Source organism: Cheilinus undulatus, linkage group 7 (assembly GCF_018320785.1).
Source record: "Cheilinus undulatus linkage group 7, ASM1832078v1, whole genome shotgun sequence".
NCBI lineage: Eukaryota > Metazoa > Chordata > Actinopteri > Labriformes > Labridae > Cheilinus > Cheilinus undulatus.
The window spans coordinates 10,860,829-10,884,150 of record NC_054871.1 but is presented as its reverse complement, the minus strand read 5'-3'; the positions used below and the strand labels follow the sequence as shown (position 1 = coordinate 10,884,150).

Below are 23,322 nucleotides of genomic sequence, written 5' to 3'. Positions count from 1 at the left end.
AACAACTTTGCTAATAAATACACCAAATAGGAAAACAAAGAGGTGCTGCACTTGTCTACTGTAACAAAGTCAGTTCATTTGAGGTGTGGTATGATTAGCCCAGTCAACAAAGGCCCCCTGTACAAGAGTCAGGCAATCAAGTTCAGGTTTAAAGACATTATTGAAATAATTTGAAATAACGATTTCAAAAGACAATGTCGTAAGTTGCTGCAACACCTGTTGGCATGCACAACATGGACTTTTCCCTAATATCCAGTATGCCAATATTTACCCATTCCTTCAGGTTAATACTGATATTGATACCATTATATATAAATGTCATTCAGACTTTAAATATATGTCCTTACGTCCTTACCCCACTTTGAAGTATAGGGACAGCAGGGTACCAAACACTTTCTGAATTTGGCTCAGTAATTTAAAAACATATTTTAGTAACATTAATTATGTTGTTAGTTGCCCAACATACATATCTCTGCCACAAATTAACTCTGGAATTTTGTTTTTATGTTTGGAAAATTGTGCTGAAAGTGACTGAAGGGAAATATTTAAACTTAGGGCTTTGCAAAATCCAACCAAGATAAAATAAATGCATCTACAACCTTATGTAAGTCATTAAAAGGTAAAAATGATCCAACTTTAGATAGTAATTCAAGCTGATAAAAACAAGCTTGAGCAACCTTCTTCACCTGATGATCGAAGCAAAGTTCTGAATCAAGTATAATACCTAGGTTCCGAGGTGTAACATATTTTGCAAGGGGTTGAAGGTTTCCAGAGGCAAACATTAAAATTCCTGTTTTGTTGTCATGTGTTTTTTTGTTTGTTTGTTTGTTTGTTTGTTTGTTTTTTACTTTCTGAGAAGTTCAGCAGCAGATATAAGAAAGGCAGGTGGTAAGTTGTTGAAGCTTGTTTTCTCAGTGGAATGTAGTGGGACATGTATCTGTGTGTCATCAGCATAGCAGTGATATTCTACGTTCCGATTACTAATAAACTGACCCAATAAAAGCATGTACATTGCCAATAGTGCACCTAAGATTGACCCTTGAGGAATGCTGTAATCGAAATGAGATGTAGATGATGTGGAGTTACCCAACAAAAACTGAAAATGATGGCTGATGTTTGTCAGCACAGCTAATGGTGACGGATGCTGATGCTCAATCAGTCATCATATTGAAAAGGCTATTTCAGACTGACTTTCTTTCAGTCAAGTAACAGTCCGAGATAAACTGAGGCATGCCTTAAACCTTCTGATCAACAATCAATTTAGCAATACCCAATATTATATATATATATATATATATATATATATACATATATATATATATATATATATATATATATATATACACACACACATATATATAACTGTTGTTCTTCTTAAAACAAGAACAGTTTGAATTAGGATGTAAACATTTTTTTCAGCTGGAAATAATGGCCATTTTAACTTTAGCGGCGAGTCTCAAATAGACACTGCAGGTTTTTGCAGTTCCACATTGGTTCCATTTCTCACTTGTTTTGACTCAACTCTTGACATATTCCAATTTATTCCAGTGTATTCAAGGCCCTGTTTTTTCTTGAACTTGCCTTCACACATGCACCTCTCTTAGGGAGATTGTCAATATTAGAATACTCTTCTTTTTTGGTAAGGATTGTCCCTGCAAGGCAGGTTCTGCAGTAATACTGACAAAAACCATACAATAAGACAGATGGCATCTGAAGAGCAAGGTTAGACTGCTAGGTATGAGTGACATCAACATGCCCACTTAATCTCAGTGTCAGACTATCACCTGCTGCGTTCATGTCTACTCATTCTGACTTAATGTGACAATTAACTTCAAGGTTTGCAGAAAATCGGGGTGAAAAGAATCACTGTTTGTGTTCTCAAAGAAGATCTCAAAGAAACCTTGTCCGTCTGAATTAGAAGCACAAAGGCAGTGATAAGTCTCCAGTATTTGATCATTTGGTACAAAACATTAAAGGAGACATCTTTAAATCTTATAAATTTGTCTTTTTCTTCCTGTGTTTCTGTGCGATTAAAAATAAGTTGTGCATCATGATTCCTGCAGCTCTGACCTTCACTTCTCTGTGCTTCTTCTATTGACTAGTGCTTACATCAACAAGGCCAGTGACTCGTCCGAGCAGGTGACTCTCATCGACTCCCTCCACTCTCCCGAGGGCCTGGCTGTCGACTGGGTGCACAAGAACATCTACTGGACCGACTCAGGCAACAAAAGCATCTCCGTGGCCACGGTAGACGGCAGGAAGAGGAAAGTGCTGATAGCCACTGAGCTAAGCGAGCCGCGGGCCATCGCCGTGGATCCACACCAAGGGTGAGCGGGGTGATGTGTGAGGGTGGAAAGGAGAGGTTTGGACGGATGGACAAAGTGTGACAGAGGAGAGGAAGCAGGAAGTAGGAAGTGGAGTGGGTGGCAGGACAGCTTGTGGGCATTGTTGTCACTCTCTGCCAACATTGTTTTGTCCAAAAAATTGTGTTAAAACTTTTTAACTTCTCAACAACAAAACTGTTTATCACGCTGCACAGCTAAACAACTATGTGGAGAAACTGTGTGTCCCTGTTTCACTTAATCTGCCTTTTTTTGTCCCCGAGGACTGTTCAACACCGCTTTACAAAGAACAGAAAATGAATGGAGATGAAGCCCAGATTTCATGGCCAAACACAGACAAAGATTTTAGGAAAACGGGCCAAGTTTCTGGTACCTGCTGTTTTAAGCAATATCTGTTTTTCTGAACTGTCTCCAAGGCCTTTCTCAGAAGTTTAAATGTTTAATTTTAAAGAGTTTGAAAATAGAATGCTTAAACAAACAGGCCGTTCAACTGATATTCATTTTACAACTCTTTCAGAAGCTTTCTCTTTTAACATTAGCTTAAATAACTTAACAATGAAAAACATCCTCCATCTATAAAGCACCAAAACTTGAAGATGAGAAAAAAGTGCAATATACAAGTCACGCTAAAATATAACTCAGCAAAATTTCAAAGGCTGAAATTTTGTGTTTATGTGACTAGAACTGGGGCATAAAATGGATCAAATTTCTTCAAGTTGGACTAGTACACATACAGAGATTCAGAAAGTATTCAGACGTCCCTTACTTTAATTATTTCATCCTGCAGCCTAATGCTTGGAGTTCACACAAAACTTGAAATAAAAGCCAAGCAAGCTTTCATGTGTTTTGCACTGAAATGTGATTTCAGACCAGTGGAGGGCTACAGTGATGGTTGTCCTTCTGGTTCTTTGTATGATTGGTGATTCATATTGTATTGGTGATCACCCAATACATCGTTGTAAGACACCTGACTGGAGCATAAAGTGATAATAATCTTTTTAATCTAGGTTTGTTATATGATAGGCCACTGTGTTATGAGCCGCCAGGTCAAATTTCAATCAGATAGAACATCTCTAAGACTTTAAAATTAAACTTAAAAATCATGAAAAATGAGAGCAAAATCTGCTCCAGGATGGTGTGGGCGTGTCTTTTGATTAAGCTGAAGCCACGCCCACTCACAAGAAACACAATCCTCTCAGATTTAAAAAATAGAAAGCTACATTCTGAATGGAGGAATGTGGTGACATCACATATTTGCTCCGCCGAAATTAAACCCAACCAGGAAAGAGGTGAAAACTTTTTAATGGTCTGAATCCAGAATATAGTCAGATGTAAATCTCCGTGTTTTCACATGTTCACAGCAACTATATTCCAACACATCTAGAGTGTTGACCCTAGCATGAAAACAAAGCTACAGTTTGCATTTCAATCACTTTATATGGAAAGTGTGATTTTTAAATGTTCTTTCCTTTTTTTGTTTGATGTCAATAGGCCAAGTAAATCAGGAAATATGATCATTTGAATTTGATTTAAATTTATTTTACACATAGGGGACAGTGGACCATACTCTACAGCAGGGGTTCTGAACGTTGGGATTGGGACCCCGTTGGGGATCGCAAGACACTGAGAGGGGGTCTCCAGATGCCTTATAAATCTTGCCACTCTCTGCCTATTGTTGACCCATTATTGCCAATATTAACCCCTCTTAACCACATTTTATGCTTTTCACAATTTGATATGCCCATTTTTGCCAGTTTAAGCCATTTCTGCTTATTTCTGCCTCAGCTAACCCCTTTTCACCAGTTTATATCAATTAGATATCCCATTTAACCAAATTTCCACCATATTTCTGCAACTTTAATGCCATTTCAGCCACTTTTTATTCCCCTTTAACCACTTAACATGCCCTTTTATGCCACTTAAACCCATTTTTGCCGTTTTCTGTTATTTTTTGCCAGTTTTATCTAATTTTTGGCACTCTAACCTATTTCTGCTACTTTTAAAATCCAATTTCACCACCTTTCCCACCATGTTTTGCCATTATTTACCCATTTTTGGTATTTTTAATGTATTCTTATTCTGTTTTTTACAACAGGATTTACATTTTTAAGAGGGCTACTTACTACACAAATGAATTGAAAGGATATTTGTTTCTTTGATACAGGTGGTTATTATTCAGGTTAAATATAAAATACCACTGCTTAACCCAGGCTTTGCTGGCCTCTAGGTTGGCTGGGCCCCAGAAAGCTCTCTAAATTTCCTCCCTCATGGGCAGCCTTGTCTGCACATGACTGTTCTTTAATGTGCATGACTGTGTTCAGCCACCTTCTGGCACCTTTATTTTGGAGGTCACGGGCTGAAAAGGTCAAGAACCACAGCTCTACAGGACTGGCCCTGTTTTTTTTTTTTGTTTGTTTTTGTTTTGTTTTGTTTTGTTTTTTGTTTTTGTTTTTTGTTTTTTTCATAATTTCAGCATTTGTAATTTCTTCTTTAAAATGACCATATATTGTTTACAAAAAATTAAACATCAATTTTTTGGAGAGTTTGTGTTTTTTATATTATACAGTATGCTAAACTTAAAAAAATAGGGTGAGTCTGATTTCACTGTCTTTTGGGCAGTCTTCACTCTGCAAAATATTAACATAGGGTGTATTTTATTTTTGTGTTATTAATATTTAGAGTGTTGCCTGTTCTTTGACTGTGTATTATTTTAACTGGTAACTTGATGTATCTTTTTGCAGATTTATGTACTGGTCAGACTGGGGAGGCCAGGCCAAAATTGAGAAGTCTGGGTTGAATGGAGTGGACCGACAAGTCCTGGTGTCCGAACACATCGAGTGGCCCAATGGAATCACTCTGGGTAAGAAGAAGCTCTGAAACTGAAATCCATGAAGAATAGAAGGGGGCTCAGAAAAGCATAAGTTGATATAAGGACAGCAAATCAATCAATTCAAAAAGGAGTGTTATAAAAAAAACTTACAATGCTGGTGTTGCTTTTGAAGAGAGAGGTGGAAAAATAGTTTGAGTAAATTGAACACAAAGAAAGACGACACCAGAGAGGGAAAATAACAAACAGTGAGAGAGGAGAGAAGACGAAAACAGACTCAGGGTTCTACAACTTCTGAGTAGCTCTCATTGTTACAGCTCAGTTTGTGTCTGCCTCTCATCAATCAAGCCTACGAATACCAAGCCCTCCGAATTAATAAGCCAGACACTCCGTGCTGTCGATACCTCCCACCGTCCCTTTCAACTCCCCCCGTGCCACCAGCCAATTTCTCTATGCTGCCCTTGCCTGAGGAGAAACAGTCGCCACACTCGCTGGGAATTGAGGTGTCACTACATCTGTATGAAAACAAATTATTTTTTAGAGCGAGGAGAATGAGAGAGTTGTTGGCCAGACTTGCACTATGCTGCCGTGAAAGACGGGGAGGATTATTTTCCCTCGGCCATTGATTTCATTCACAGCGGCGAACAGAGTGGGTGATTTTCTGAGGCAAGAGGGGTGTAGTTGTGAATGAAAATAAATCTGTGCACGTTTTCTGCTCTTTTTATCATCCTGATGATGTGAATCAGTTACTTTTGAAGTTTACACCCCCTGTATATGATGTATTGTGTTGTATTCAGTCAAACATTAAATCAGAATCAGCATGTGTTTATGTCATCTAGAGATCTATGTACAGAGAAATAAAGAGTTAAAGTCAATTTGGTGCAATGACCACTAAATAAGATGACATGGGATGAAATTACTCCTGCTGTTTAGTGGCACTTTTTGGACTTTCTTGTTACTTTTTATGGGATGTCTAAGTCTTATTTCTTACATAATTGTGTAGTTTTAAAAACACTACCATTCAATGCCAACCATTTTTTATTTAACCAATGCTGAAGCACAGTTTTAGCTTGTTAGAAGCAGGGATCCTATCCTGTGCACTTTGAAAGTGAAAGTCCTTGGTGACCAGATATCAGGTTCAACTCCAGCTCTTCCTGCTGTTGGTGCATGTCATTCACTTCTCTCTTCATGTTACTCATCCAGTTTTTAATGTATTTTATTGGCATCCAGAGTATTTACAAAAAGCAAATATAAATATTCTTTACAAGTATTGTTGGCTGAGTAGCCTGACATTTTGGAGCAAGGGAAAATGTATTTGACAGCTTTTTAACAGATCTTTGCATAAACTGTCCCCATCTATGAAATCATTGATTTGTTTAATGTTTATGTGCACTGGTAGCCCAGTGGTTATTTTCATCCACCCTACTGTTGTTTGCCCAGCCCAGTCCAAATGCTGCCTCCAGCTCTTTTCCCACGCTCTCTATCCCAACAGTTCCCAACATTACCCACTCTTAAATCTATATAAAAGCATGAAAGCCCAAAAATAAACCTTTTAAAAAAGTGATCAGCCAGAGTTCCCCGTACTCATTCAGAGATGTGACTCTGAAGCAGTGATTCAAAGCAAATACAGTCATTTAAATACTATTGGGTGTTGTAATTTGACCATGTACAGTATATAGATAGCTTTTTATCATGCTGCAGTGTTTTGTTTTGTAAACAGTATAGGATACATTGCTGATTAGAAAACTGCAATATGTGAGAGAGGATGTGCTTACCTGCAGTCCTTGTTAGTGTGAAAAGTGTTACAGCAAAGTCCTGCTTGGATTATGTACTTTGCTGTCATTTTTTAAAATTTAAACTCCAGTATGACTAATGAATTTGCTCAAGGTTGAACAAATTTACCCAAGCAAAGAAGTCAACCGGCAGTATTACAATTACATCAGTGTTTTCTCGGTGCAAGGCCTCAGACGTCATGTCAGAGAAGATTGATGGTGCAGCTACTGGGCCATTACATTCATATTCCTCTCACCTCAGGCTCTTTCTCTTGAATGACCTCTTTCTCTCCATTCTTTTCCTCTTCTTTTCTTTCTTTCTCTCTTGTCCCTCCATCTTCTCAGACTTGTCAAACAGGCGTCTCTACTGGGTGGACTCCAAGCTGCACCTGCTGTCCAGTGTGGATCTGAACGGTGACAACCGAAAAGTGCTGCTGTCCTCCCATCACTACCTGGCACACCCCTTTGCCCTCACGGTCTTTGAGGTAAAGAAACATTGAGATTTTAGATACCTGGAGGCAGTTTTAGATTGCTTTTTCTTCCTTAAAGGCATTTCAATATAACCAATTTGTGGTAAAGGCACCCAAACTTTATCGTCCCAAATTTAGAAATTGGACACTTGCAATAGCAATCAATTCCAATGGTGAATTTTAGCATTAAGGATAAGGGAGGAAAGAACAAACAAATGAGGCATAAATGAATATATTGTAAAGCAGTTTGCCCAAACAGCAATAATGAAGCAAACAAGGGAATTATAACCCTGAAAAACATCATTAATACTTTTGTTTCAGTCTTTGGGACTTGGCATTGATTATCTGAAAACTCTGAGCATTGTTTGAATGAGGTTTTCCCCAAAGACAAACAAGTTGCTGATGTCTGTATTTAACCTCCAAACTTAGATCCAGACTGTCTACACTTATCTCTGCCTTGTAGGTGACCGTCTCTGATCTCTTTTGTTGATTTTCATCTTGGCTCCGCCTCTCCTGGTTACAGGTTCCCAAAATTAAGGCATGGACATCAGTTTTTACTATTATTAAGAGCCAGAGATGTCATACTCCAAGCAAACTCATGATGTGAAACAGTTCTTGCCTCTGCTTCTCCAGTTTCTTGTTTTATATGAAGTTGAGAGTGAAGTTGAGAATGCACTCTGCATGCATTACATACAAATGTATGAGTGCTACAAACCTTTGCAGACTTGTCATGCAAACTGTAGAGTTTCATTTAGGTATGTCCAGATCACTGATCTGGACTTTGCTGATGCCACTGTGATCCTTCCGGAGACTGTAGGGGCTCTTAACTCGTGAGGGGGCGGAAGCATTGTGAATGCACTCCTCCTGGGCCAAAACTAAGAAACAGGCTCATGATGCTTTGGAGGCTGCCATTGAATCGGTTTCTGTGTATGGTAAGAGGGTGGAAGTCGTGGAGCAGTCCACCTACCTTTGCGGCTTGATTCATCGTCTGCTGACTGCAGCTGAGATCAACAGCAGACTTGGACTTGCACATGAGACAGGGGTTCACTGAGCAAGACACTGTTACGTTCCCAGTATCTGAGCATGCAGAAAAAAAGTCAGTCTTTCAGTCTTTGGTGCTCCTGGTCTTACTATATTGTTGTGAGGCCTGAACGTTGACTGATGGGTAAAAGTGCCGGCTGGACTCCTTTGTGGTAAGTTCTCTTTGGTTCATTTTTTTCAGAATTGTTCGCAAGACCATGTGTCTAATGCTGATTTTTTAGTACAGTATAGGGTGATTGTATGCTGATCATCATCCCAAAGAGAGTGAATCATATAAATTGTGTGATGTTATGTGTTACAGCTTCACCGTATAGATGCATTAATCCCCAGAGGGAGGAAAGATTGGGGACTTGTTTGATGTCAATCTGGTAAATGAATAGACTAAAAAGACTAAATAGCAAATGCTTTTCTGTTGGTAGGTGCAGGATTCACATCCTTGATATCTGTCAGGGTGTCAAACAGTTAGCAAGAAAATTCTGACATTATAGTCTTGTTGAATCATGGTCATGGGGCGTCTTGGACACACTGTTGATTATGTCACACTACAGGATCTTTTGTCTTTCCGAAACTTGTAATCAGGCCCGACTTTGGACGACAAGCTCTGAGGTTGCAGTCGGACCAAAATCTGGCTGAATTTGTGTAGTCTGAGCCAGCCTTAAAGTGCATGGTGCATAGAAGTCACCAACACTTCTGATTCTATAGCCGAAGGACTTCTACTGGCATGAGTGTAAGAATAAAAATTGTGCTGGAGCTTCACGGAAAAGGTTTCTATGGCCAAACAGCTGTATGCGAGCCTCACATCCCCAAGTCCAATGCTAAGTGTCACATGGAGCGATGTAAAGCTAATCGACACTGGAATGTGGAGAAGTGGAAACATGTTCTGTGGAGTGACGGATCATGCTTCTCTGTTTGGCAGTCAGATGGGCGAGTCTGGGTTTGGTGGATGCAGGAAGAATATTACTTTCCTGACTGCTCTGTGCCAACCATGAAGTTTGATGTGGTAGGGATAATGGTATAGGGCTGTTTTTTTCAATGTTTGGGCTTCAGTGAAAGGCAGTTTTAAAGCTTCAGCATACCAAGACATTTTGGACAATGCTATGCTTCCAACTTTGTGGCAACATTTTAGGGAAAGACCTTTTCTGTTCCAACATGACTGTGCCTCAGTGCACAAAGCAAGGACTATAAAGACACGGTTTGATGAGTTTGGTGTGGAAGAACTTGACTGGCCCACACAGAGCCCTGACCTCAACCCCTCTGAGCACCTCTGGGATGACCTGGAATGGAGATTGCGAACCAGGGCTTCTTGTCCAACAAAAGCGCATAGCCTCATAAATGTTCAACAGAATGAATGGGCACAGTTCCAACAAAACACTCCAAAATCGTGTGGAAAGCCTTCAAAGAAGAGTGGAGGTTGTTATAGTTGCAAAAGGGGGACGAAACTCCATATTAAAGTACTATATTTGAATACAATGTCAATGCTGTTGTGATGGTCAGGTGGCCAATGGACTTGTCCCCTCAGCTCTGCATAAACTAACATTAGGTTAAAGATGTACTAAGTCGTATTTTGGAGCTGAGAGCGACACAGAGCTGTTGTAATTGATGAGTTGGGGGTTGGGGTGTGTTCAAAAAGTATATATCCTAATTAGACATGTATTTGGCTTGTTAAGAGAAGTGGAGGGAGAAATATAAGTCTGTAGAGAAAATTGACTGGCCGAGGGGGACGCAGAGAAGAAATGAAAGACAGAAGGGTTTCAAAAGTGAAGAAGCAATATAGTGCCATAGAAGGAATAATCTTTTCGAGGACTGATAATCAGAGAGTCACAGTTGAATGGAGCAATCGATGAAGCTAATTGTGGCGTATTTGTTGAGGCAAGAGCGATGCGTGAAGTGATGCTGAAGAAGAGACTGAGAAACAAAGAGTGAGGAGGAGGATGAGGGGGAGCTGGAAGGAGGTGAAATGTTAACAGTGCTTTCTCCATTCCTTTCTGCTCTGCACACACTGTGATGATGAGGAGGAAAAGGAAGAAGGGACATCCATCATGTCCAGCTGAGTGTTCCTGCCTGTGTGCTTCCATGTGAGTGTGTGAAAAACAAAGTAGGAAGAGATTCAAGGTTTCAGTGAGCCAGTGAAAGTTCATCCACAGAGATTAATAGCCCTCTGCTCCTCTGCTCTTTGTTCTGTTCTGGTTACGATACAGAGCAAATTAAAAATCTTTTAGAGGAGCAGCAGAGTGTCAGGGTTCCAGCACAGCCATAATGGGAAGTTTGTTTCTCTGGAGTGTTTGGTTTGGGTCTTGTACTAAAACAATGAACCTTTTCTGTTTTTTAATTTAGTTTGTCCCTTATCTTAGAAAAAAGCATTGAGGGAGTGGTTTTGTCTTCGTGTTTGGGTTGGTGTAAAACTGCTTTCTTGGCCCGGTTTGGCCCAGTTGTATAACTCCCCATATGTCCCACCAGATAATGGAGCAGCATTTAATTACATGAGGATGCTGATGAAAAGAAAAATGGTCCAATTAATATAGTATTCTATTAGTAGTTGTGTTTACTTTCAGAGTGAAAATACTTTTAGGCTTTAAAAGTGGGATCAGTCCCTGGAGCCTATAGCAGCCAGACACAAGGGGGCAGTTGAGATATTTTAGCTACTTATTTCCAGGCTTTACATGTTCAGCACAGGGTTTCATGCACCTATGTTGAGTCATGACTGGTGACGGAGACATGAAGGAAACAGATTTTTTGTTTTGATTCTCAGGCATGGGGAAAAAAAGACACACCCCAAGAGTCTAAAGTGGAAGTTGACACAGAAAACTTCAGATTTAATTAGGACTGGTTGGGACTGTGGCAGAGGTGAGTCTTAGCCCCTATACTCTTCAGTACCTGTATTTACTGGATCATTGCTCTGGACTTTGATGATGATGCAGTGATCCTTGCCAAGACTGTAGAAGACCTTGTGGAGGCTTTTAACTTGCTGAGTGAGGAGGTTGAAGTGTTGGGAATGCACATCTCCCTGACCAAAACAAAGATCCAGACACTTAGGGACGCCTTGGATGCAGGCAACAAATCTGTGTGAGTGTGGAGGTTGTAGAGAAGTTCCCCTACACTGGCAGCATAATCCATGAATCTGGGATTAAACACAGACTTGAACTTGCACATGGAGCAATAGGTTCACTGAGCAAGACAGTCTGGAATTCCTGGTATTCCTGGTCCTTGGTCATCGCAGTCTCACAATACACTTGTGAGGCCTAAACATTGACTGATTGCCTGGGACGAGTCTTTTGTGACGACTTCTTTTTGGCACATCTTTGGGAATCGTTGTCAGCAGGACCATGTGTCTGATGCTCACTTGCTCATTTGGGGGGGGGGGGACTTGTCCAGATATTGGGGTGAATGCATACATCATGGAAGGGTCCACTGGGAAGATACCTGGAGAGATGGGGCATGGACCTGGTGCAAGCCATCAGGTGAAGCAGTGCAGGACCAAGGTTCATGTGGCAAAGTGCCTAACCAGCATGCTCCAATACCTAATCTGACCTGGGCTGATGTGCTTATTGTGCATAATATTCACTATATTGCTGACAAGTGGACCAAACTTAAGTCAAAAGTTAAGTGATTCTTTTTAATACTTTTCCATTATTCCTCTTCACATTTTCTAGATTGAATTTTGTTTTTAGGGCCAGATGGGAAGCGTTTGGGGGCCTGAAATGGCCCTTAGGTTGCCAGTTTAGTATCCCCATCATTTAGTGTATTTATTTGACAGTAATCTGACATTTTTTGTGGATGAATTTAGCATAATGAGGGAGAAAAGCTGTTGAAAGGGTACCTCCTGAGTGCCATCTTTAGTAAACATAGGCCTCAATTCAAACCAAGTGAACAGCAGAGATGGACTGAGTTGAGCAGCGCTGCTCTCACATGTCATATTTTCTTGATTGGGGGGTTGTCTGTGGCTCAGTAAGTAGAGTTGGTCATGCCACAAGAAGGTTTTGGGTTTGATCCCCGCTCCTTGAGTGAGAAACGTTACCACAAGTCCCACGTCCCACTGTTTCGTCTGTGGAGTTTAAATGACTATGGATGCTTGTGTATGGGAATCTGATGGCCAATTCTCCATAGCAACCTTCACAAGCAGTGTTTGAATGTGGAGTGAATGTGAACTCAAAGGTGAATGAGCAGATCTTGAGTGGCAGTTTAAGTAGTGAATGATAAAAAGTTCAAAAATATAAGGGAAGCAAAGATAATATGTGTCACATGGAGATATAATAAATGATATATTTGAGAGGAAAAGAAAAAGTGTTTTTGTACCTGTTTTGCCACTACAAGTGTTAGAGTACCTCTTCCACCATCATTACCAATAGGAAGTTTGCAGATGAAATGCCCGGGAACCATTTCCACTTGGCTGTTTTATCTGCAGACCTCACATTGATACTGATATTTAGTACCAAAGTTTCATACCCTGCAGCATAAAGACAGAGTTTTTTCATCAAAGTCTGAATATTCCAGCACATATAAACCCCCCCTGTCTGTGTCCACCCCCCGCCTTGGCATCTCACCCTGAGGAAGCGTAGATCACAGAAGCATGCAGAGAGTAATGTTTTCTCTTTCACTAGCTTTAGTGTCATCGCATTACTGTTTATCCCCTCTTTGTTTAACCGGGGGGAAAGAGGAGACAATGAGATGAGTTTAGGAAGAAAAGGCAGAGAGAAGGATGGTGACTTTAAGAGGAAAACAACAGACATAAAAAGTTGGAGAGGAATGCTTTTGCATTATTTGTGTGCTTGCTGTGAACTCAACATTATACGAGTAAACAGATTAGAAAGGACCTGCAAACCCACACAGTTCTTATTAAGTGTGTTGTTTAAATACACCTCTGCAGGTTTAAGGCTGGTGTAGCTGTGTTTGTCTCTCTCTCACAGCTGCAGCTAAATGAAAGCAGTGGTCAAACTCACAGACTCTTTCAGATCAGCGGAAGTCAGGAAAGCTTCACTGACTGGAATGCCTCTCTTAAAGCCTGGAGCTCAGCTTTTATTTTCTCTCTTGTCCTGTCTAAGAACCAACAAATGCCTTGTTGAGAAATTGAATTTAGTGTGTTAGCATTCAGACAGAAATGTCAAGATGCATTTTTGCAGTACAGTTTCAGTTGGACTAACAATAAATCAGCTTTTGCCAACAGCATGTAAATGTTCTGACTGTACTCACAAAGTTCTTCACTGTCAGTATGGCTGCTTTTGTCAACAGCATGAATTTACCAGTCATATGTAACATGATTGTGTTCCTGAACATTTTAGTTTTACTGGTTAATGAATAAATCTTTAATATTCTCTTTCCTCGTTGAATAAGAGTTGAATATTTATACTGGAGCTTGTATGGCCTCAGCTTTAACAGAATATTGGAGACATTGCCAGTCAAGCCTTATTTCTCCAACCTACAACACAGATAAAAGCTCAAATCAGCTGAAAGGACTGAAAACATCAGTGTGGGTGTGCTAGACTTTAATACTCATGCAGCTTAGTGAAGATTAACATAAAATCTTACCTAGCATTGATTTCTACACAGATTTAACACCTAGCCCACATTATTTTTTATCAAAATGGACTGATACAACAAGGAACACCAATTTACACCCACAAACGAAATGCTTTAAAAGTTGAGTGGGTTGAGCTTTCATTTGTAGTTTTCTGGCATGACATCTGAGTGTGCAAGAGGCATGAAAAGCTCCCCATGTATGCGTCAGTCAAAAGGGCCTGACGTCTGTCTGACGGCTCTTTTGGGACAAAGCCGTGTCAAAATCATCAAAAGGCTTTTCTCCCCTTGACCCTCGAACATCTTCGTCTGTTGAGATGTGATGCCATTGTAACCAGAGGCGTGCAACTCTGACTGAAATGATGCAAAGCTTTGTGTTTAGGAGAACATGTGCATGCGAGGAACTTCAAGCATGTTGACCTTGACTCTGCAATGGAAAGCATGGACCTGCTCTGAGGTTGTTGAGACTGACAGAGGAGAAATTGAGTGTGATAGGAAAAGTCAAAAAGAAAGACATCCATAGGGAGTAGAAGGCAAAAGGAGAGATTGAATGGCAGATTTGAGTTTCAACATGGCTGATATTTGTCTTTGACTGTTTCAGCACTTCTGTCACATGAGTAAAGGTTATCTGAATTCTGAGTGAAGGGGAGATGGAGGGATAAAGAGCACAATGAAAGGTGAGGAAAGAGAAGGTGAGAGAAAGGTCATGTCCACTGATTCCCCACCTCTAAAGAAGAGTGTGGACCGCTGCTATGATCGAACCACACATGGTGAAACACACATTTATATACACACAGCAGACAAAGCTTGGTTTGGACCCCTACAGGTTGTTGCCCTTTAGAAAAGCCCGTAGACACAACCTACATCCAGGGAAAAACGCTGGTAGGAGAAACAATTCCTGAGATAATTCAGGAGTTGAGGCACAGTCTCCCTGAAATGTCATTCCTGAACCTCTCCATTATCCGAACGTCACACTGTTTCCTCTTGCTCTAATTTTTCCTCTTTTTTTAACTGATGTTTGTCTGCATATATGGAGCAGCCTGCAGTTGCCGTGGAAACCAAGTGTCATAAGCACTCATGCAGTGTATCCTGTTAATCCTGGTGTACCAATAAAGAGAATATTGAGGTGTTAGAGGGGAAGAGAAATGGAGAAAGAAGCTTAAGTGAAAGATGAGAGACGATTGCGTAGGTCAGGGTCTACAGTATGTATTCTTTTATTTCTAAGGAAGCATGAGGCAACAGATTTACACAAAGGGCTAAGTAATAGAAAGCCATTCAGCCGAGGCTTGTATTCATTCATTCATAATGGATAAATACCCCGATAAGGTGCTGCAAAGAAGTATTTACCACCTTCCTGATGTCTTTTTCTTATTTCTTGTTTCTAATCATCAAAAAAATATTAATATTAGAAAAGATTATCAAAGTAAATGCAAAATGCAGTTAAATTATGAATTCATTTACGAAGGGAAAAAAGTCATCAAAACCAGACCTGTTGACTCTAGAAAGTCCTAAATAGAACCTGTCAGACAAAGTGAAGTAGGCTACAAGACCTCAGAAAGCAACACATCATGCAGAACAGATGAGAAATAAAGTCACTGACATCTATCAGTCTGGTAAACATTAAAAAGCCATCTCAAAACCTTCCAGACTCAAGTGAATCATGTTGAGAGCCATTATCCACAAATGGAGAAAACTTGAAACAGTTGTGAATCTCCCTAAAAGTAGTCAGTCCAAAAAAATGTCTCCAAGGGTGCATCAACAACTCATATAGGGGGTCACAAAAGAACCCAGAACAACGTCTACAGACCTGCAGGCCCCACTTGACACAGCTAAGGTCAGTGTTCATGAGTCATCAATAAGAGACTGGGCAGAAATGGTATCACTGGAGGGTTCAAAGGCCGTTGACAAAGAAGACAAAGGCTCGTCTCACATTTGCCCACAAACATCTTGATGATACCCAAGACTTTTTTAGAAAATATTCTGTGCACTGATGAGACAAAAGTTGAACTTTTTAGAAGGTGTTTGCCCAACTAGCACAGCTTTTAATGAAAAGAACATGGTACCAACAGTCAAACAGGATGTTGGTAATGTGATGGTCTGGGGCTGCTTCTAAACTCTGGGTTTAGTACCCTTTAAATAAACTGTTGTCAAAGTCTTTTAGTCTAGGAAAGAGCAAATGAAAACATATTGAATGTATATATTTTTGCATGAATAAACAACAGGGAAATCTTTTAAGGTTGTGCTTGAAAAATAAGACAAAAAGGCTGCTACATTTGTCAAAGGTTATGTAGCCCAGAGAGACTCATGTCAAAGCTCTTCCTGTGTAACTGCAGGCAGAAATTAACCTTTAGCTCTCCACAAGCTCAACTTTATGCAAAAGCATTCTCCCTTTTTTTCTCTCATTCATTTCCCCACTTTTTTCATGTTCTATTCTGCACAAGCACTCCAAGCCAAAAATGCAAAAGCTTTAGAAAAAAACTGAAGAGGCTTTTTGGCATATGCATCTGGTATGCAATTTGCAAGGGACTAAATGGTGGATCATTTCTGAACACATTATTCAGTTCTCCTCTATACATCTATAAAATACAAAGTTTTACACCGTGCAAAATGGTTCAATATTTCTTCTTTGGTACAGAGCATATCCTAAAGTTTTACAGCAGGTAGTAAAGGGTGGTGATATTGTAAAGATGACACCCTAGATGCATACTATAGGATGTTTTGTGTTTTCTTTTTGGTATTAAAGCTCATTATTGTTGTGATTCCCACTTTTATGTCTTATGTACTGCACAGGCAAGGGAGATCTTCCCCAGTATACACTATCTATAAATCTTCACAGGTGCCAAAACACTCCAGAAGTATGGCATTTGTTTAAAAGATGTACATTTATGATCTAAAAATACAAGTAAGAGCATAATAAGTTGACTTTCCTCATGAGTTTGAAGCTACTCCAGAGATCTGTATGCCTTTTACCTATCTGTTTGCCTTTTTGTCAGATTATAAGTTGTCTTCATGAAAATAACTACCTTCAATTAAGAGTCAAAAATAGATTTGTTATTCTTCTAGAGAGGATGATACTTCTGACATTAAAATAACTGAAGTCCTTTTGTCTCATTGGTGTCAGTTTTAACAGCAGGTGTCAGAGGAAACAGCCCAAACCCATTAAAACCTGATTTATTCATTGTGTTTCAACTTTTCACCTTGATTAAAATGCAATGCTTTTAACCTCACTTGAATAAATAATGTTTTAGCCTTTGAATTTGTCATTCCTTGTATGTCTGCAGTTTGAAATTAATATTACCTTCAGGCAATATCTGCCTTAAATTTGTCATTTCTGTCAAGCTAAGTTAAAATCCACAAAATCCATAGCATTCATTTCTTTCATTGGAGATTTTGACTTTGGCTTTAAACATTTTAACCCAGGTTAATAAAAAAAACCACTGGGTTTGGTTAAGGCTTTAGTACAGGGCTGTCCAGGAGAGTATCCATGGATTACTGCTGTTTACCATGCAAAGAATAATGGAGTTGCATTAGTATGCAGATGATGTGATATTATCACTTGGGATATTGTAAAATGCTGCATTTTTTTGAAACATCAGGGTAATAAAAGTTGATATTCAATGTTCACAGTTTACAAAGAACAAATTGGAACAACACAGTATACTATAGCTATGTTTTTTGTACTAGCACTGCATGAAAAGGGAGATTTGTGGCAGTCTTCGGCACAGGAAATCCCCATGGGACCAAAACTTTTTACGTCCTCCCAAAGAGAACACAGAAAACTCCCAAATATCCCCACAAACAACTGTCTTTCCTGAATTCCCAAGGCTTGACTCCTGGAAGTTACAACAATTTGAAGATAAAAACATTTCAATTAAGCTTCCTAAAGCAGTCAGGACTGTCTGATGTTTATCTCTATCGCTACATAATATGGGTAGGGTAGGAATGTTGTGTAAAACTTTGACTTGGGAATTATTCTAAAAAAAATAAATAAATAAATACGGAAAATGCTTGAATAGAGATACATATCTATGAAAATTCAGAAATATCAATATTGAGGTTTTTATTTTTTCAGTAGTATGTATTTAACCTTTTAGAGGTAAAAACAAAATCTGATGTTTTTTTTTTTTTTTTTTTCAATTTGGCCCAAGGAATTCAATTTCCATGTTGAAATTAGCAGGGCCCATTTGTTTATCACCACTCAGGATATTTCTTTTTGCATTTATTGTTAGTTACACTAGAATGATCATATTTGGAAGGGGCTCGTTGATCACAGTAGCTATACCACAAAGCAAACTTTCATTCAAATGTGGTCATATTTTACAACATTAAAGAGCAAGTTAACCCCAGTCATTCAGCTGAGATGCATTAACACTGGATGAGGTAAGATAAGACATGCCACCTCACCAACTAACCCTAACCCAATTCCCATTGTCCTTTATCAGCCACAACATTTATTTATTCATTTGTTTTTGGTGTATTTGTTAGGGACAGATACAATACACATGGACAAACTGAGAACATCAATCCTGTGTATGTAACATAGAGTTTATAGTGAATGCTAATTTGTACCATTCATCCCTAGAAGACAGTGCTACATTACCCACAATCCTTTAGTAACACAGTGATTTTCAGCTGTTGGCTACTACTAGTGGAGTGAATAGTTCATGGAAAGTGGGCAGTGACTGTTGACCTCTTTGGTGATGAGTGATGGCACCACAAAGGTTGCTTGCATCCAGATCAGCTTGTAGATTTTTTAAACCAGTTGCAATAGACGGTTTCCTATTTTTGAGGGAGTTTGCATATTGATACAATACACTGATACAACATTACATTGATACAAATTGTAGAATTCAAATTCTTTGAGTATAAATGTCAGAATTTAGACAATAACTGATCAACAGTTCCGTATAATACCCATATACATAAGTTGTAATCTTAAGAGATTGGTATGAGAGTTTTGTCACTCTTTAACATAGACAAGCAATGGAGATGGTAAACATATTTGAAGTAAAACCAAGTAAGACCAAGGGTCCTGCAGTTGACTGGCAACCAGTCCAGGGTGTAACTGGCCTCTTGCCCAGTGGCAGCTGGGATAGGCTCCAGCCACCCATGACCTCAAAAAGGATAAGTGGTGTAGAAAATGGACAAGATACTTGTGAACTATTTGATCCACAAGTCAGCTTTACAGGTGGACAAAAAGTCAGCACTTTGGCAGAGTTACTTATTAGAAAAATGATAATTGAGGCAATAAATCAATGGCAAAAATAGGGTATTTTTCCCAAATTGTTATGCAAATTTTGATATCTTTCTGCAGCCAGTTTGTTTACCTTTGAACTGTGGGTTTTGGGTGCCAGATTAGCTCAGGTTTGAGGGCAGATGCCCGTAAATAGAGGCTAGAGTCCTTTATGCATCAGTCACAGGATCGAGTCCCAGTCCCAACTCTCTCTCTCCATGTTTCTGGTTCCTCTTCAGCTTTTTTATCTTATTCAAGGCAAAAAAGCCAAAAAATAATCTTTTTTGAAAATTGGCCATTTTCTCTTTGCATTGACTTTTCAATCCACAGTCTTAATGTTCCGACTGTTTTGTCTTCTTCTACCCAGGACCGGGTTTACTGGACAGACCTGGAGGATGAAGCAATTTACAGCGTAAACAGGCTGACAGGAAGCAATGTATCGAAGGTGGCAGAGCACCTCAACAACCCTCTGGACCTGGTGGTGTTTCATGAACAGAAGCAGCCGAAAGGTAGGACAGAAAGACCAACTGCCTTTTAAGATTTGTGTTTTACTTCCAATTATTTGTTTTCAAAGTAGTTTAATAAAAGAAGCAACAGATCACAGCAAACTGATTAGATGTGGAGCTAAAGCTGAAGAATTGGTGGGTAGTAATGGCCACCTAAGTATAATGATTACTGATTTAAACAAAGGCAAACAAACAGTAGGAGAAAAGCCTTTCAACATTGCACTCCCTGCTAACAAAGGCTGAAATTATCTACATGTAGACCAAAGAATCTGTTTATTAAAGGGAGCTCTAACAACAGGCACACAGTCCAATGTGTGTGCTTAGATCGATACGTGTGCGGTGAAAAGAAAATAATATGTTGAGATGCAGTATTGTCTCCCACCATGGATGCTTCCCAGGTGTGAGAACAAACACCTGTCTCTGTGTGAGGGCTAGTTGGCTAACTGTGTGGGACAGTGTGTACTAGTCATTTTCAGTGTGTGTTTTCCTTTTCATTCTCCTCTCACTCAGAGCTCAAAGCAGTCCTGTGTGAGAGCTGGTAGGGAGCTAATTGCATTCTCTCATTAATAAATCAAGAGTTCTGCTCAAATAGATCCCACAAAATTACGCTCCTTTATTTCCATAAATCTAACAAAAGCATGTCTAAAACAACCTGCTCTAACCAGCAGAATCAAGACATTCTGAATAAACTCTAGCTGCAGGATATGAGCCAAAACATACTCGACAAAACGTGACCTTGTACAGAGCAGTTTGCAAGGTCAACTCTCTTATTTCTTTTGCTGTCTTTGTCACACTCCTCAACTTTGCATATCACTTTCCCATTATAAATCAAACACTATATGCTCACCAAATTAAAACAGCCGCTTTATTTTAACAATCAATATAGTATTCAAGTCAACGGCTATTCAATAAAGTGAAATATTTCAATGGCATTTCCTGCACTATGAGTGTGAGACTTGCAAAAATAACACATTTAATGCACAATTTCTGCATTCTCACATTGGAATTAATGCCTTGTTTAACTATTGTGGACTTAGGATGAGCAAAACATTGGTTCAAAAACATCTTAAGCAGATAAACCAGCTGCTGTACTACCTATAGGCTCGTTTCTGACACTTTATGCCACTGATTGGTTATCATCGCTGATTATGTACATGCATGCATCTTCTTGATGCCTTAAATGTTTGGATACTGTATGCTATAGGGCAGTGAGGTGTATAATGAATCTACAGCCCTTCATTGGTTTCTGTATGATCAAGTTGGTTGGCCCTAATTGACCATGTGTAGGCTAAATCATTGGCACGTTCTTCATTATGAGGCTATGCCAAATCTGCTTCCATCATACTTGTGTGATGTCATTCAGGTTAAAGGTGCTGGAAGCTACAGTCTTTGCTCTGTGACTCAGTCACATTTACTTTTACTCTCTGTTCCCAAAGTCTGTCTTGAAATGGGTAAGAGGAGTTTCAGGTACGCTGCTCCTGCACCCTTGAATGTGCTACAGGAGACCTTATGTCTTGAGGAGCTGGTCTCTTTAAATTGTTGAACCCTTTGCAGACTCTTGGACCCAATTGGGTCTTTTTAGCCACTTTTTGATTTTTAATAGACAATGTTTTTTTCTCTGTTAAAGGGGACATATTTTTTTCCTTTGAAGACAAGTTTATATTGGTCTCAGAGGCCCCCAAAACATGCCTGTGAAGTTTGTTACTGAAACAACACTCCAGTATTGGATTTTTGCATTTCTAAAAAACCCTCTCTTTCGACTTTCTTAGAACGAGCTGTTTCTGCGTCTGTAGCTTTAAATGTTACTGGGCTGTTTGACTCCGCCTCTCTCAGGAAATGAATGTGGCTCTCCTTATCCTCCTCTCAGCTGACAGGATCAGGGAAGGAGGGTGGGACTTTCTACTAAGCAGGGAAGGCCAACCAAACCTAGGGGTGGCGCTAACTCCCCACATGACATCATGAGGGGAATATCTGAGAACGGCTTGTTTCAGCACACATTTTCTGAAAGGTGGTGAAAGTTGGGGGGATCTTGCACTTGAGCTAATTTCCCACTCTGATAAACAGTGTGGATAATATGGATATACTACTTGGATATTACTTTGACACTTTAGTAAATGGTTAATGAGCTTAACACACACACACATATATATATTTGCATCACTTCCTGCTCTCTCCCCATGTTTCCTGTCTCTCTTCAGCTATCCTATCTAAATAAAGGCAAATAAGTCCCCTAAAAATCTGTATTTTTCAGGGTTTCCTTCCTGGGAAGTTTCGCCCACACATTTAAACATTGCTCCAGCTGTTTAAAAAAAGAGTGCATATTTTCTAAAAGGAGCCTCTTCTTATCTTTCATGTCTTTTTTTTATCATTTATCTTTTCATTTTTGTCCATCCTGCTGCTGTGCTTTGAAGCTTTTGCATCTTATTCTGACTGTAGGGATGCAGCACTGACGTAGGAGGGGGCATGCGCTATCACAGCTAAAGATCAATGTTATCTTTGCAAACTTTTATCTGAGCCTCCATAATCAGCTCCCCTTTTCTTGATCTTTCCTTGTATCTTTCTTCATCTCTTGCTCTCTGTTTCTGCTCCCTGACTTCTTTGCGCCTCACTTTTGCTTTTTCCCACCCTTTTCCCCTTTTTTTTCCATCAGCACTGAATTTTAATGTTTTTATGACGTGTCATTGCATTTCAAAGGTTTGCTTCTAAGCAAAAAGCTTCATTTCTTCTTAATATGGAGGTATCAGAGATATTGGAGCACTGGAGAATTTCATTTAGACAGCTGTTCATATTACTTTCTTGTTATGCTGAGCTACTGTACATCAAGCACACAGTGTGCTCCTAGCTTATTAAAACCTGACTGTGTGTAGTGAGTGATGTTGCCTCTCTCTGACAGCTGATGAATCTTCTGATGTGCTGCTCTGGAGAACTATGCACATGTCAGGAGGCAGAATCGACCACCATCTGACCTAATTCTGGTGCTTCCCCACATGACAAGAGTAGCGGCGTTCCTCCACCAGGCTGAGTCTCAGGTTTTGGAAACCCAAATGTAAATTTTTCATTTGAGTGCTGAGATTAAAAAAAGAAAGTTTAGACATTCCTCGCCTTGAGCTAAACATCTCGTCAGTGGGCCGTGAAAAAAAGGTAATGGAATAAACATAGCTCCCTGAGTAAAACTGTAAGAAGAGCTGAGGAATCAGAGGAATCTGCAAGATCATGTTTTATTTGCCCTGACAGATGAATGTGTTCTCCTTCGGTTCATGCAGGCGTACGTCCAAACTATTCAGGTCGAGGAAATCACAACAGTTTACCTGATTTGAGGAAGTTTCAGAGCCGTTTAGGTGGATTTGAGAACAAGCAAGACGGCTGCAGCTGATGTAGCATACTGTAAACCTACCGTAACACACCATCAGCTATTTTTAAGCCAAAATATAGCTTTAGTTTGGACAGAATTTCAGATTTAGGATGACATTATGCACTAATGAAGCTCAGTGTTTGCTCATGCAGGACACAGTAGTCATACACCCAGCTGTGATCAGCTGATGGCCTGCTGATCCCAATTATTGCCTCCCACAGCCAATCACAGCTGTTTCACTCAACACAGCAGTCCACTTTAATATGTC

The 23,322-nt window shown here is 39.7% G+C and overlaps 1 protein-coding gene across 3 annotated transcripts in view; it reads left to right on the top strand.

The window, feature by feature from the left end:
• lrp8 (low density lipoprotein receptor-related protein 8, apolipoprotein e receptor) overlaps positions 1-23,322 on the top strand; it is a 319,636-nt gene that overhangs the window by 269,758 nt on the left and 26,556 nt on the right. For all 3 annotated transcript variants that reach the window (XM_041791395.1, XM_041791394.1, XM_041791393.1), the window contains exons 11-14: positions 2,103-2,327; positions 5,084-5,202; positions 7,287-7,426; positions 19,564-19,705. In XM_041791395.1, coding sequence (XP_041647329.1) covers positions 2,103-2,327; positions 5,084-5,202; positions 7,287-7,426; positions 19,564-19,705 — 626 coding nt within the window. The remainder of the gene's footprint in view (positions 1-2,102; positions 2,328-5,083; positions 5,203-7,286; positions 7,427-19,563; positions 19,706-23,322) is intronic.